Source organism: Thunnus maccoyii, chromosome 15, assembly GCF_910596095.1.
Source record: "Thunnus maccoyii chromosome 15, fThuMac1.1, whole genome shotgun sequence".
NCBI classification, from domain to species: domain Eukaryota; kingdom Metazoa; phylum Chordata; class Actinopteri; order Scombriformes; family Scombridae; genus Thunnus; species Thunnus maccoyii.
Window position 1 is genome coordinate 2,948,067 of NC_056547.1, and position 16,758 is coordinate 2,964,824.

Genomic DNA, 16,758 nt, shown 5'->3' on the forward strand with positions numbered 1-16,758 from the left:
TTTTCAAGGATCCACTTCATGCCAAAACAATGAAATGATGTTATCAGTGCTCAGCTCCTTCAGACGGGTGTAGTGTTCAGTAATAAATCAGGACAAATGCTAATTATTTTTGACATCTGCATCGAGCATCAAGCATCACAGGGACAGTGTAACGAGTAAATCCACCAGTGAAAACTAGACTGTATTAGTATCAGCTAAATGACTGTAAGATAACATCAACTTTATTAATTATTTATTTGAACATACAATAATAAATAATCAGGAATATTCCCAGTGAAAGCTCTAACAGAGGAGTGTGTGCTGTGTGTTGTAGAGCAGTTTCACTCTGTTAATCAGCAGTTTGACAGCACACATCTGCCACTGTCTAATTAAACACACCCACACCCCCCCACCCCCCACCCCCCAGTCAGCTTATGTTTGATTTAATCACACACTGACATATGAACTGTATTAGACTCACATCGCTGTCATTAAGTGCTTTATGAGACCGTCTGCAGCAAACCGAGACACTCGCTCGCAGCTCCACATCTCCTGCATTCACTCATCTGACTCCAGATCTGCTGCTGTCGGCAGATTATGCAGCGATATTCATATTTTTTTTTGTCTGCGTCAGTCAGACCTATTTCTGGACACATTTTCCCTCAAGAGTGTTTGTTCTCACACTGCAGTCATTAGGAAGTCAGAAAGGGTGGAAATAGGTTATTCCCTCCGTGTGTGTGGCCTGATTTTTTTTTTTTTTTTTTTTTAGCAGCACGTTTTGAAATTAATATTCTTCTTTTCAACAAGATTAAAAAGTCCACAAACACTCCTGCAGCTGCGTGAGGCTCATTCATTACACACCACCAAACATAAATTGCTGAATGGATGAAAAAACCAGAGAGACGTGATTTGCTCTGAGATCCTGAACACTAGTGAGGGAGATGATGAAAGATTTAGCCTGAGGAGAAATTACATCTCTGCCTAAATCCCAGAGTGTTTATACTGTGAGTTACTGTCCCTGCTTTGATCTTTGATTTAACTTTTTTTATGGAAGAGACGGTTCTCAGTAGAACTGCAACCATTTGAAGCAACACCTATTCTGATAATTAAGTCATTTTTAAAGCAAAAATACCCCAAAAATTTCCCGTTCTAGCTTCTCAGATGTGATGATTTGTTAGCTCTCTGTTTCATATTGTAAATGGAATATATTTAGAACATAACAAGCAGTTTAATGATATTAGATTAATTGATGATAAATATAAGTTGCACCTGTAGAGAACATTGTGGGTTTTTTAACTGTATTACACCCACCTGACAGAGATGCATAAAAGATTTCCTGCCACTCTGGTTCATATTTACAAACCCTTAACTGTATCTGGGTATCATAATGGGAGAAGTAGTAATCCCTAAAGTCAGATGTCTTTATCAAATATCATGAGAGATTTCACTCTGGATCAAAGTGTTGGACACGTGAACGCAGCCCCTCCCGACCACTTTGTTTGCAGCTTGTTTCTCTGCACTTTGCATTGAACTTGCACTAAGTTGCGTTCAGAAAATGTGCAACAGCATCTGATTTTTTTTTCCTCTGGGGGGGGGGGGGGGGGAGTGCTGATGACTTACTTAACAAACTGCAGTGCAGAGGCTGAATATACAGACTGACTGTATCTTACTGTCTGACCTCACTATGCTGCGTCGATGCAGTTTAGACCATCTCATTAAATCTGTATATAAACCACTGAGGCACTGACTGAAAATGCTAATTGCTTTCTTGATGTAGCCTAGTTCTTTCTTTCTTTATTTATTTCTTTTTTTTTTTTGTTTTAGTTGCTGTTTGTTTATTAACATCATTAAAGAAACTGTAACAGGGTTGTGAGCCTTTGAGGTCCCAAATATGTTAATCGTGGATTGGCCCAGCTTTTCAGATGATGACTCATCTCTAGAAACAGATCTGCATATGGATGTAGAATCTGTAGGACAGGATTCTGGTTTCCACTTTGTAGTCCGAGTAGTACTGACCAATCACGTTTGAGCAGGCTTTGGTTGCATGCAGGTAAATAGTCTGTGTGGAGAGCAGAATGCATTCTCATAACCCACTGGCTATCATCCAACGACGATTTAGCTTTTTATTAGCCTTTTTATAGAGATTTTTATAGAGATTGTTTATAGAGATGAACTAAAATGTCGTCTGGACAGTCTCAAGTTGCTAATGGGACTGTAAACATCGACTGGCGCTGAAATATTGACATCAGACAAGATGGTCGACGGGTGCGAGACTGTAGCAGCGTTCTGGGGAGTAATGGATGCTTATTATGTCTCGGTCAAGTAGTTTTGATGTGATTGGTTCACTGTCCACCTCCAAGATTTAAGGTTTGTTCTCAGGAGACTTGCTGGTGTAGAAGGTTTTCTCCAAATGTGTGAATCAAATAAGCTTCATGAGTAGACGGAGGATCAGCGTTGATTTAAATGGACGACCGCCGCCGTCACATCGAATCAGCAGCTCATGACGCATGGATGCAAAGATGGCGCCGTTCAAGTGTTCAAAGTGATGAGTTGTGCAATATTACAGTATTACTGATAACGTGTGACAAACTCTCAATAAAGTCAATAAATAATATATAATGATAAAAATGTTGGAAGATTCCAGAGAGCTGGCGAACAGTGAGGCGGACCTTTTATTAGTTTTGCTTTACATTTGTATAATCAGCACATTTACAGAATAAATCATTTTTTTTATGTAGGAAATACTTTATAAAATCCTCTCATTTAAATTCAGTTTACTACATCAGACATTTATCTCAACTAAAAGTACATTTCCATCTGTTTCCTTTTCACTGTTCCATAAAACATCCTCACATATTAATGTTATAATGAAATAAGCTTCAAAATTAAACTAATTGCAGCTTCCTTGTCTGTAAAATCTTGCATCAAACTTGACAGTTTATTTAGATTATTACCATCAGATTTTAGCAAATAAAACCTGACTACAGATCTTTTTAGATTTTTAGATTTACATTTAGTCACTGGGTACACACTTTTATCTGAAAATAATGAAGCATTAAATATATTATTTGCGCTTTAACTGAGTGACAGTTGTGTGTAAGAAGAAGAACTTCACCGATGCTGCTTTTGCCACTTTTTCCTTTTTGCAGTTTATTAAAAGACTTGTGGAGCAGGAAGCAGCATTAATATGTAAAACTGCAGGAATTGAAATTAATATTCATAAAGTTTCACAATAATTGAGATTTATAGAACAGAATCATTTGTACACACGGCTGTTTGCATATTTCTCTCTGTGCGGAGACAGATTTCAATCATGAACCTACACAGACTTTTACTAAACAGAAAATTAAACCAACCGACAACAGAAAAAAATCTAAATTCTGGTTTAATTGGTTTGATTCTCTGGATGTTTACGCTGTGCTTCACTCAGATGTGTTTTTTTAACGCTTAAAATGACAAACTTGAGTTTATCCAAAAGTATACGAGGTACTTTAAACGGTCCAACAGTCTCAGTCGGATTAAACACAGGAACGTTTTCACAGTCCGTTTGCTTAATTGACAGTTGTCGCAGCCTGTTGCTCAGCTCCGCTCACACTTCCTCTTCTTCTTCTTCTTCTTCTTCTTTGCCTGAATTTTAATTTTCTAACTGCAGGAGTTGCCAGATTGCCAGCAGCAAGTCCAGGATTAAAGATTACCTTTACTAACTTGTTTTTGTAGTCACAGTGGAGAGTAAATGCCCTCGAGCAATGTTTTGCTGGAATAGCTCACTGCACACGGGGAGGTGGGGGGGCTCGTCCCGTTGTTGCCTGGCAACTTCAGCTTTTTGAGCATTCAATCAGGAAGCAGAAGGAAACTTCAGATCCTCGTGTGAATTTTACGACACAAATCTCTCTGATAGTCGGGCTCTGGCACTGGCTTTGATATTTAGACTGCTGGTTTCCACTAAAGGATCCTTAAAGCTTTTAAGGTGGACGTATTTTCTTTTAATAAAGAGAGAAGAACTTGTTCAGAAGGTGATGGGAGCTTTGGGAGTAGGTGAAGATGGGTTGAATTAAGGTTGACATCGACAGACAACTGGTCACTCTTCGGAGGTCCTACATTCCTTTTTTTTTTAAAGAGTAGTAAAGGTAACGGCTCTGTTTCATGTTGAAGGAGCAGAATATATAACTGACCTGGTTTGTTTGGTTGAAGGAGCCTCTGTCTCCTCTGTACTTAAATAGACGCTGACCTTTACACAGCGAGGTGTGAGTCTGATAACAGCGCTGCTGCTTGTTTGTTTTGAAAGATGAGTCCAGCTTCTTAAAGGACGGGTTCACAATTTTTCAAGAGTGAACAGTGAAACCTGTTTTTTCTTGCTGTAATCATTCCTCCTGTTCATACTGACCATTAGTAGATCCCTTCATAATGACCTTACAATGGAAGTGATGGAGGACAAAATCCACAGTCCTCCTTCTGTGCAAAAATGTATTTAAAAGTTTATCTGAAGCTAATATGAAGTAGAGTTTAGCAGCAGAGTTTTCATTGAGTTTATTAGACAGACAGGATTAATGTGGAGGATTTAATCTCTGGTCCACACTCCGGAGCAGAAGGTGGCCGTAATGCACCTAATACACTGGTTGACAACCACCGTTATAAACCAAAAAGATTCCCCCCCCCCCCCCCAAACAGAGTGGTACATCCTGTCAGCCCAGGTGTTTCCTATCTGTGCAGCCAAACTTAGCAGCTCCTCGACGGACTGTTTCTCCCTGACGGTCCCGGTGTTTCCTCTGCAGGCTGCTCTTCACTTAGCTGCCCGTCAGACCTGCTGCTTCTTCCCACTTTAACCTGAATAACAAACCGGGGCTCGGTGCTCCGGTTGGATCCACATGGAGAGCCAGGGCTAACGTTAGCTGAGAGGCTAGTGGAGCGTTAGCCACAGCATGGCCGGAGGGAAGCACAACCAGCTAGCCTCCACTAGCCTCCCAGCTAACGTTAGCTGAGAGACTAGCGGAGCATTAACATGTGGATCCAACCAGAGAACTGAGCCCCAGTTTGTTATTCAGGTTAAAGTGGGAAGAAGCAGCAGGTCTGACGGGAGGCTGAGTGAAGAGCAGCCTGCGGAGGAAGGACCGGGACCGTCAGGGTGAAACAGTCCGTGGAGGGAGGCACAGTCAGGAGGCGGAGGAGATGGCAACAAATCGGCCTCTCATAATCGGCAGAAATCGCTGATGCCAATATTTCATTTTAGAGCTTTTATTGGCCGATACCGATGACGTGCCGATAATATGGTGCATAGTAGTAGTTTCAACGTTAGTCTTTTTAGTGCTAAAGTTCCTCTTTTTGTTACTATACTTCCACCTGCAGCTCAACAGGGAAACACTGTCCGAGGAAACACAAAGAGGGAATTTGATGCTAAAAAGAGTGTAAATGTGTCAGATATCCACTTGATATGACTCAGACTGCTGAAGCCTTTAATGCAGCCACACACACACACTGTTTATATCTGTGCTCTTCTTGGCATCTTTCTGCCTCTTTCCCCAAAACTTGGCAGAAAAGTTGACGAAAATTATACAAAATGAGCACACAAGACACACAGAGGTTAGAAAGTGAAGTGCTCAGCACATTAATCCTTTGCTATAATTGACCTTGTTCCTGTAATTGGTCTCAGGCTGAGACGGTATTCCAGTGACCCACTTCTCCTGTGTCAGCTCAGTGTCTCCCCAGGGCGCTCGACACACCGACAGGAGTCTGCTGCTTCTCTCTCGCCAATTAGAGGTAGAAGGAATATTAATCATGTGACGTTAGAATTGGAAATTAGAGTTGCAATGATTCGTCTACGATCCTACAGAAAAGTAATCAGCAACCACTGTGACAATTGATTAATAGTTATAGTTATTTTCCAAGAATAAATGCTAAATATTCACTGGTTCCAGCCTCTTAAATGTGATGATTTTATGCTTTTTTGATGAATATATGATAGTAAGCTAAATACTTTTGGGTTTGTTGGACTTTTGGTTGAATAAAACAAGTGATTTAAACAGGTTACCATTGGATGTTTGACATTATAATTTGCATTTTTTGCATTTTTCTGCACATCAGTCATGTTTTTCAGTATTTCCTCTTTTTGCACATAAAGGTGTTTTTTAGAGATGAATTGGTAAACTTTTCTCCTTGGTTTGGTTTCTTTTCACACATAAAAAATTAAAGCAAATCAAAATGCGTCACTGAAAGCCAGATTATAACGTCCTCTCCTCTCAGAGTGTCTGGGGAGGGAACGAGAACAGAAACACAAGCAGCTCCTGTCAGCACGAACACCAAGAAGACACAACGAACTTCATTGTCAGTCCAGATCAGACCTTTGATTAATTCTTCATCTTACTGCGAGCAACTGTTGATTTCACTCATCTGCGTCCCAGCATGCAAAGCTCCCCCAACTCTCAGCTCATTGTTTATCTTTACTTGCTGGATGTGCAAATAAACAAGATCAACATACCAACTGATAGGGATGCACGATATTATCGGCACGTCATCGGTATCGGCCGATATAAGCTCTAAAATGAAATATCGGCATCGGTCCGAAATGAACATTTTCTGCCGATAATGAGAGGCCGATATGTCGCCTTCTCCTCCGCCGCCTGACTGTGCTTCCCTCCACGGACTGTTTCACCCTGACGGTCCCGGTGCCTACCCCGCAGGCTGCACTTCACTCAGCCGCCCGTCAGACCAGCTGCTTCTTCTAGTGGAGGCTAGCTGGCTGAGCTTCCCTCCAGTCATGCTGCTGCTAACGCTCTGCTAGCCTCTCAGCTAACGTTAGCTGGGAGGCTAGTGGAGGCTAGCTGGCTGAGCCTCCCTCCGGTCATGCTGCTGCTAACGCTCTGCTAGCCTCTCAGCTAACGTTAGCTGGGAGGCTAGTGGAGGCTAGCTGGCTGTGCTTCCCTGCGGCCATGCTGCTGCTAACGCTCTGCTAGCCTCTCAGCTAACGTTAGCTGGGAGGCTAGTGGAGGCTAGCTGGCTGTGTTTCTCTCCAGTCATGCTGCTGCTAACGCTCTGCTAGCCTCTCAGCTAACGTTAGCTGGGAGGCTAGTGGAGGCTAGCTGGCTGTGCTTCCCTCCAGTCATGCTGCTGCTAACGCTCTGCTAGCCTCTCAGCTAACGTTAGCTGGGAGGCTAGTGGAGGCTAGCTGAATGTGCTTCCCTGCGGCTATGATGCTGCTAACGCTCCGCTAGCCTCTCAGCTAACATTAGCTCTGGCTCTCCGTGTGGTTCCAACCGGAGCACCGAGGTTAAAGTGGGAAGATAGCGGGTCTGACGGGCAGCTGAGTGAAGCGCAGCCTGCGGAGGAAGCACCGGGACCGTCAGGGTAAAATAGTCCGCGGAGGAGCTGATATGTTCAGCAGCACAGACAGGAAACACCTCGGCTGACAGGATGTACCACTCTGTTTGGAAAAAAAAACTTCTTCTTTTTAGTTTATACCGGCGGTTGGCAACCAGTGTATTAGGTGCATTACCGCCACCTTCTGCTCCGGAGTGTGGACCAGAGATTAAATCCTACACATTAATCCTGTCTGTCTAATAAACTCAGTGAAAACTCTACTGCTCCACCAACTTGGCAGGTTCATTAAAGTTTTAATGCTGAGCTCTTGAACTCCAGTCTTCCTAACTTCTTCCTTCATATATTGTCTTTCTTGATCATACTTAGTACAATCTATGCTTGCATGTGTAATAGTCTCCTCAGCCAGCTGGAAAAAAATGTGTGCATATATCGGCCTCGGCAATCGGCCACAATGAGTTGGAAATATCAGCATATCTGATCCAATATGGTGCATCTCTACCAACTGAAAGGGTGACGATATGTCAGTGTTGTGTTCGTCATCTGTCTTCACTGCCCAGTTAATGAAGGTTTAATGACATTTGAGACACGTCAGGTCAAGATGATGCATCTTCATACAGACTTCTGTCATTTAAAAGAAAAAACAACCTCATATTGACACTATCAAGCATTTCTGCACCATTTTTCATGCTAAAATTAAATATTGATGCAGGTCATATCAAATGGCAAAAGTAATCATTTTGAATATTATACACACAGATTATCATTTGTCATTTTTGAGTAATTGTCGGGATGAAGAAAGAGAAAAGACGAGGACATAATTTGTTGAGTTTTGATTGAGTAGATTGAGGGGGACGATCTGTTCTCTACCACTACAGAACAATGTGTGAATGTGAAACAGCTTCACTGTAGGAGTTACTGCCAGAGCACCGACTCCAATCCAAAGTGTACATTTTTGAACATAAGAGAGCGACTGTGATGAGCGAACTTGTGTCTCCGTGTCGCCACAGAAGCTCAGACTCAAACCTCAGCAGTTAATAAGTAAACATCTGACGTGTTTTTTTCTTTTTCAGAGACTCTGGAGACCTCGCCGCCGACTGCAGCCCAGATCAGATATAGTAAGAGATAAAATCTGACACACACACACACTAATACACAAATCCTCTGTATTTGGGAAACAATCTGCAACCTGTAATGAATCTGTCAGTATTTCCATGATGTCAGCAGTTATGACCTGACTGTTTATGTCCCACATAAATAGACGAGTTTTAATAGTTTGTACTTTTTTTTTTTCCGTTGATGGTGTAGATCAAAGCTGTCGAACACAAACACACAGACTGTAAATAGTAGTTAACTGGATTTAACCTCCTAACTGGTTTCACTACTGGCCTTGTAGAAACTGAGAAAGATCTCACTGAAAACCATCTTAAAACCCTGGAAAACAATAGTTCTGCTTGTTTTTGGAAATGACAAAAAGATAAATTTAGATAAATAATATAATTGTGTTAAACTTCATCTATTCATTTACCAGCCAGATTAGTAAAAATGATCATTTGCTTTGCTGCTTTTTAAAGCCTCTAATGTGTTAAATTATCCAAATAAATCTAAATTTAAATGTCAGATTATCTGTTTTAATTGTTTATTTACTTTTTTTATCTGTTTGCAGTTTTGCTCCACAACGCCATTCCCTTTGTTGGATTTGGTTTCCTTGATAACGCCATCATGATCGCAGCAGTAAGTTATTTACATCATAATGAAGATTGATTTAACTGGGATTACCTGCCTGAAAGAAAAAAAAAAACAAAATGATTTAGTTAATTGGAATCGAACCTGGATCTAATTTTCTTGAGTTTATTTGTTTAGTGTGATAACGCTGCTGCGTCTGGATGAACATCTCAACTCATTCTCTTCTGTTCTCCAGGGAACACAGATCGAACTCTCCATCGGAGTCACTCTGGGGATCTCCACCATGGCTGGTAAGATCAGACACCAGTTAACCCAGTTCAACCACAATAAAAACAGATAGATCTTATGATATGTTATGATATTCTAACATGCTCCCAAGATGTTAGAAACATAAATAAGAACAAGACAAACAATAAAATCCTGAAATCCAAAAGCACATGACCACAATTTAAATAAAAAATAATAACGCCTACATCAAAATAAGGCACATTTCAACAACAAGGTGATTCAAAGTGCTTTACATAGAGCATAAAAGGCATTAAAACAGAATATAAAAGCAACACAAGTAAAAAGACATATAAAAACAATTAAAAAGTGTTAAATTTGGAAATAAAAAGAAGCTAAAAAGGGAATAAGACAGATAAAACAAGAGAATAAAAGTAACATTGCAGTGTAAAATATTAACCCTCAATGTGGTTTAATGAAAGGCAGCGGATATTATAAATGGACAATTTGATGGCTAATGTAAAAATATCATTGAAGATTTCATTATAAATCTATAAATAAGTCCTAATCTGACTTCTATAAGCTCCTTTTATTTTTTTTTAACAACTGGATTTTGTTATTTAGTGTTAAAATAATTAGTTAAATTAAGTTCCAGCCTCTCAAATGTGAAGATTTGCTATTTGTTTTATATCATAAATAAATGGAATATCTTTTGAGGTTTAGACTGTCGGTTGATTTTAAAAAAAAAGAAAGAAAAGAAGAAGTCAGCTGAGCTCTGGGAAACGTGCATTTTTCTCTTAATTCATAACCTTCTGTAGACTAAATGATTATCAAAGGATCGATTGATTAATAATTGGTTTCAGCCTCACACTTCTATCAATACGTATCAAAAGAATGTGCAAGATTTTAAATGTAAATCACACACGTATTGAGTTTGTGGATAATGACACATCATTACTTCACTGTTTAACAGAAGGAACAATAAAGTTTCCAGTTAACTAAACAATTTCAGATTTTTAAACCCTTCACTGCCAGTGGCACAAAAACCAGTGACATTTGCCGGTTATTTAACCTTTTAACCAGTAGTTCTAAAGGAAGTGATGAAGACATCCATCACAAAACATCTTCTCACCAATAGCCGATAGTACATGTGGTGTCTGAAAACCTTTCTGTCCCTCATATAGCTCATGTGATGCCACCAGCTGTATAAAAAGGCCCTGAAACCTCTTAAAAAAAACAAACAAACTCTCATCTCATGAATTTTCTTGATCTCGTTGCACTTTTATTGCAACACACAGTCTGCTGTCATCATGGGTGCGGTTCTGAGGTCTTTATTACGCTGTGAAAACCATAAAGGCACCGGAGCTTGCCTTCTCCCTCTCTCTCCTCAACTTGCTAGATTATTCCGTTTCCATGGATACTTGGCTCCCAATTTCCTCTGCAAAGTGCAAATCAGAGGGCTGAGGACGGGCTCTAGATCAATAGCTCTGCTGTGATGCTTTTATCCATCCATGCGCCGCTTTATATTCGCCTCATCGTCGTCGAGCCCGCCGAGATGCTCCACTAGTTTACTGATTCTATTTTTATATTTTATTTGAGCGGGGAACCTTTTTCCAGCTTTTATTACTGACTTCTATTATATCAGCTGGCATTTCTCTGTCATACACAATCAGTGTCAGAGGTGCTGCTGAAACGAGGTGAGACTTTATCGCCGTCTCAACTCTCCGTTTGCCGTCGAGGAGCCGTTTTTTTTCTTTTGAAGGAAACTTCTATTGCTGCCTCCATCTGGAGTTTAAGCTCCCGCAGGAAACTCTGTGCTGTCGGCTTCAAGCATCATCGCTCTTTATGCCTCCAGAGATCCGCTGAAGGCAAAACAAACACATCTTTAGCACCTTTACAGTTTTAATGACCACGAACAAATATATTTTCTGCTAAACCCTAAGCCGTCCCTTGTTAAAATCCAATCCACAGTGTGAATTATGCATAGCTGCCAAATATTGTTAATGTTGTATATTAAATTAAATTGTAATGAAGCAGATTTTTCTGGCAGTAAAACTATGAAGGCAGAAAAAGAGACGAGGCTTTCGGAGAAATGAGCTAACTGGTGTATTGGTGGTTTTCCAAAGGTGCTCTTTGATCTGGAAAGACTTTCACACCTTCTTTCACTCCTACTGACTCTCTTTTTTGTGTTTCACTGCTTTGATCTATTGTTAGGATTCCTCTCGCTGCTTTTCATCTCTTTGAATGTACAGAGAAGCAGAGATGCCACAAGGCACTGCAGAGTTTAGGAACATTTACTCGCTCTGGTGTGTCAAGGAGTTTCTCAAGTTTTCCAATAAATTGGGGGCTTGTTGGAGGGATGAAACAGCCTCAGTCCACCAGTTATTTGTCCAGTTGGATCAGTTGTTCATTTATCAATTTTTGGACACTTGCGTCCAGGTTGCAGTAGCAGCAAGCTAATCGAGGTAGCTCAGACATCTGTCTCTGCAGCCACGTCCTCCAGCTCTTCCTGGAGGATCCTCAGGAGTTCCCAGACCAGATGGGATGTGCACGTCGTCTTCCCCCACTTGGACTTTTCCCAGAAAACCTCTAAAAGGCGTCAGGTGTCATTTTGGATGTCTGAGCTTCTCAAACAACTTGTAAAAATGACGTTATGCTCGATATGAACTAGTTTGTATGACCATGTCTGAAGGAAAAAGTGTTTCATAGCTGTGAAAAGTTCATATGTGGATAACAGTAAGGCTGCAACTAACAGTTCTTTTCATTTTGGATTAATTGTTTTGTCTGTAAAATGTCAGAAAATAGTAAAAAGTGACGTTATAATTTCCCAGAGTCAAAGGTGGTGACTTTAAGCGTCTTGTTTTGTCCAAACAACAGTCCAAAACCCCAAAGATATTCAGTTTAGTATCATGTATGACAAAGAAACACATTAAATCATCACCTTTCAGAGGCTGAAACCAGCATTTTCCCTGGTGTTCTGATGCCAGAAAGGTTTGAGTGTTGGACGTTAATGCAGCTGTTCAACCGTTTGACAGCCACCTCAGTTAAAACCTACTGACACTTTAAGACTGAGCCCATCCACCTTGCAAATGAAACTTTTTTTTATCAGGGTGGCTTAGCTGTAAATTCAAACTGTCAGATTGAAATAGTCCCTGGTAAGAAGAAGTCAACACACACACAAGAAGGTGGATTTCTGTCAGAGTTTTTTGTCCCAGTAAACCCAGAAGTAAATTAAATCCATCAAAAGCCAGCGGTTGCGAAACAAAGTCTGTCAGGAGTAGGACTTTTTTTTTTTTTATTCAGGGGAGTTTCTCTGAGAGCAGTGCTCTCTTTTTCAGGATCACATTCACACAGTTAAACATTTTTACCCGGAAGCTGCCCAGTTCAACCACAGTCTGATCAACTGCCACTGAGCTGTCAGTTGGGGTTCAGGGTTTTGCTCAAAGGCAGCTCAGTGGTGGTAATGAGGAAGAGACGAGCGCTGCTTCTTCACTTTCCCCATCCAGATTTATCCTGCTGGTCTTGGGGATTGAACCAGCGACCCTCCGGTCACAAGCTTACTTCTCTAACCTTTAGGCCACCACTTTCTTGGCTTGTGCCGATTGGTGATCGGATTGTATATCGATGATTAAAGGGATGATCGACGATTGGTTTTTCCTACACTGATATTAATTGACTTACTATAGTGTTATGAGATTGTGACAATATTTAATGGGCTTGATCTAATTAGATTCTAGTTGGGGGGAATAATGTCAAAACCAGTCTAACTTTGATGATGTCATCATTGTGCATCTGATGCATTGCATGCCACAAACTCAGGTGTTTCACAGAATTACAGATTAGTAACTGCAAGTACTGTCAAAAGAGCCAAAATGAGAGTAATATTCCTTCTTTATTGATGCACTTCTGGAAATAACTTCAGTTTTTAAGGTTTTTTTTTAGCATGCTTTATTTCATCTCCAAATGTAGCCCTGCTGAGGTTTTGAGTATGGATGAAATAACACTATAGACTCGACGAGGAGACTGAAAAAATAAAAAATATGTTCTAGATCTGGAACTAAAAAGCTTTCTTCACTTGGTGCACGTTAGTCAACAGCACTGATCAGCCCACCAGTTGGCAAGACCCACATGTAGGCTGTAACATTAACGTTAGCTAGCTAACTTGCTAACGTTAATGTTAGCTAACACGCCAGACCAAAGACATTTCAAAGTCTCTAGTCGTGATTAGCTTCTAGCTGTCTGGCTGTGTTTGGCTGGTTGAGCCCTGCCTGCTTTACTGAAGAGGAGACTCGTCTTATTCACCTCTTCATCATCAAGCTGGTCTATTTTCCATTTTTCAATTCTTAAAGCAGCGACTGTCTTGGCTGTCTTATTTGCTGGGGGCGGTGTTGGTGACGGGGTCAATCGTAACGGCCAACTTCACTGCAGGTCCAGAGTTGTTTGGCCTCTGCCAGGGACTGAACAACGACGCTGTTTGTGTATATTAGAGACAGAAATGGAAATTACATGAATTGAATGAAAATAAAATAATGGTTTAATGTAGGGTTAGGATTTTCGACTAAACTGGTGAATATAGAGTTATTTTTCTCAAAATCCTGGTGGTGATTTTTGCCTCTCAATCATGGTTTTTAGGGGCTTTCTGAGATTTCTTGGGTTATTTTTGCCCCCGTTAATATCTGACACTGTATGAACAGTTCAGGCTGTTAATAAATGCAACAACTCCTCAAGACCCAAGACAAGATCCTGTGTCTTGTTGCCACCTGTTGATTGAAGTGAAGAGGGTTAGCCCTGAAGTTAGCGACAATGGGTTAGCCTAACCTGACTGTTATGGAAATGTTCTATCCAGAAAGAGGCACATTGAGACATAAAGAACACATTTAACATTGTTACTTGTTGAAGCAGTTGTAGACACTGTACAATCCATCACATCATCAGTAACAATTATACAAATGTCCAAACGCAAACAAAAATACAATCATCTTGTATTTTTTGGAGAGAAAGCATGTTGTTCAGTTGGCCCTTTTTCTAAAGATTCTGAACCCAAACTAGACAGTTTTATACCTGGTCCCTGAATGGACACTTCAACAAACCGTTACACCTTCTTACAAACAAGTATGGTCACACAATCTAACAGAGACCTCATGGTCAATCAATACCAATAAACTTTAGCTTGTCTAGGTACCTCCACACAGTCCCTAAAACAGAAGGCTTAAGACAAAGATATCTCTAGCTAACCCCAGAGGTCAGCAAGCAATCCTCAGATAGAAACAAGTTCAAGAGTTCAACAAGCCTAGGAGTCAGATTTCTTCACCAACACGTATCCCCAAAATGACAATGACATTACGTCACATTCAGTTGATAAGAAACATCGACTCTTTGGTTTGAAAACATTTGTAACATATATATACAAATGATTTATAAAATGATAACCTACTATTCAGTTTTCTTTCACATGACCGGGCTCACTTAAGATGGACTGACCTTTACAGATTTAAACAGATAACAAAGAAACGGACAATCTGACTACGGAGAACATCCAAATCCTAGTTAGTGGTTCAGTAAGAGATTTATCATAGATCCTTTTAAAGTTTCTTAAAAACCAAACATCCCTGCTCTCTGAGAGAAAACCCTGAGAGGAAGATCTCCATTTTTAAAACCACATTATATCAAAACATGCCAATTTTGAGCCCTTGAACTAAACCTTACGTGTTATAAATTAGTTTGGAAAGCGAGTGTTGGAATTATACTATATTATGTGATGTGTTTTCCTCTCCTGTCACTGTGTGTTTCATCAGAGACTGTCAGAAAATCAAAGTGTTTCTTATTTCTTTCCGTTCTTGCAGCTGCTGCTTTGGGGAACCTGGTTTCAGATCTGGCAGGTCTCGGGTAAGAAGCCTTAAAATGTTGTTTTTATTTACAGCTGAAGACGAGCGCAGGTTAGAACAGACGAAGGTAGTCTGTGTGTCACGTTTTAAATTCAATTTGCAAATGAACAAAGTAGGGGATTTTTGCTGTGTGTGATGTTTGTTTTGGCTCATTTTAGTTTAAAATTTAAAGTAAATAATTGGACTTTTTTTCTGTTTAATTCCTTCTGTTTTATTCACAGACTTTTACACAAACTCAGACTTATTAATAGTGAGTAGTGAGTGTTATTTCCTAATAGCTTATACCTAAAAAAATATATAGAAAATTCTTATTATTCCCTCCAAACTTTGTTCTTGTGACCAGGATGGTGATATTTTGAAATTTACATATTTCCAAAGGAAAAACAGGCAAATCTGCACATTTTTATTTACATAAAGTCAGAAAAACCAACATGAATCACTGGATATGATGATGGGAGATTATATTTGGGGGCTGATTCATGAAAATGACTCACACTTTAATCGTAAATCTGGAAAAACTACTCACTTCTGAATCTTTTGTGGTCACTTTTGTATAACTTTAGTATAAATACATGTTAATTTTGATTCATTCCTCCTCATGTTCTGGGAATTCCTGCCTGTCGAGCATCGTGTTTGGAACAGAGTGTCCTCGCAGTTATCAGACATATTCTCCTTGATTATACCCGTATCCGTAACTGCTTTTACTCCTGAATGATGCATCTCAGCTGCCAGGAAAGACTCTGATTCTCGCTGCGGTCGAGAAATTGGTTTCTATGAGGCGGAAACATCCCGACAGGCTCTCGACGAGCGACTGGATGTTCATGCTAGATGTAATTTACTCAGAGTCGTCCTGCTGCTGGTGTAATCAGAGTTAAGGAATTGGTTTGTGGGTGTCAGCAGCTGAAGGCTTGCAGTCGTTGGTCCTGGGGGGGTCCTGGGGGGTCCCGAGGGGTCCTAGAGGGTCCTGGGGGATCCTGGTGTTACATTGGCTGTTATTGTACATTGTCTTTTTCCAAACTTTGAATAAAATAAAACATTTGATCAAAAAAAAAGATATTATTTTAGTTCAGACTTTAATCTGTGACTGAAAATTGTCCCCAACTGTTTACTTAAATATTTGTTTGCGTAACATTTTCTAAAAACTACAGTGTCCAGCTGTTTCAGGAAATTACTGAGACTTTCTAAAAAAATGATAGAAGATTTATGTCTCCAGTAGGAACCAGTTGGTTTGGTGTTGGGTGCCACAGACTGTCTTTTCATGGGATTTGTTTACAATTTAAAAAATGTAGAATAACGTCAAGCTTATCCTCTCAAGATAAGATTTTAAGATGTTTTACTGTCATAAAATGTCCTTATAATTATATATATATGTGTGTCTGTGTAGTCTTGCAGGTTATGTGGAGGCTCTGGCGTCCAAACTGGGGATGCAGGTTCCAGATATGACGCCCAAACAGGCGGACATGTGGCAGACCAGGGTCAGCTCGCACATGGTGAGAATACAGACGGGTTCCTGTTTCTGTGGGAGTTCGCTACCTCCCTCACAGTCCTGACTCACGCTACTTCCTGTTTTCTGAAAAAGAAGTAAATTTCACCAGGCGGACTTTGGTCTGGTTGCAGCTTAAATCAGCTGTGTGGACCACATGCATGCAGGATCTTTAGGAGCACAGAGTCTTTG

The 16,758-nt window shown here is 40.3% G+C and overlaps 1 protein-coding gene across 4 annotated transcripts in view; it reads left to right on the forward strand.

The window, feature by feature from the left end:
* The window catches only part of tmem65 (transmembrane protein 65), a 48,528-nt gene that overhangs the window by 20,342 nt on the left and 11,428 nt on the right, over positions 1-16,758 (forward strand). For 3 of the 4 annotated variants that reach the window (XM_042436232.1, XM_042436233.1, XM_042436234.1), the window contains exons 2-6: positions 8,361-8,405; positions 8,954-9,021; positions 9,209-9,263; positions 15,042-15,084; positions 16,468-16,573. In XM_042436232.1, coding sequence (XP_042292166.1) covers positions 8,361-8,405; positions 8,954-9,021; positions 9,209-9,263; positions 15,042-15,084; positions 16,468-16,573 — 317 coding nt within the window. Of the gene's footprint in view, positions 1-8,360; positions 8,406-8,953; positions 9,022-9,208; positions 9,264-11,637; positions 11,985-15,041; positions 15,085-16,467; positions 16,574-16,758 lie in introns of those variants that run through there. The other variant, XM_042436235.1, reaches the window with a different exon arrangement.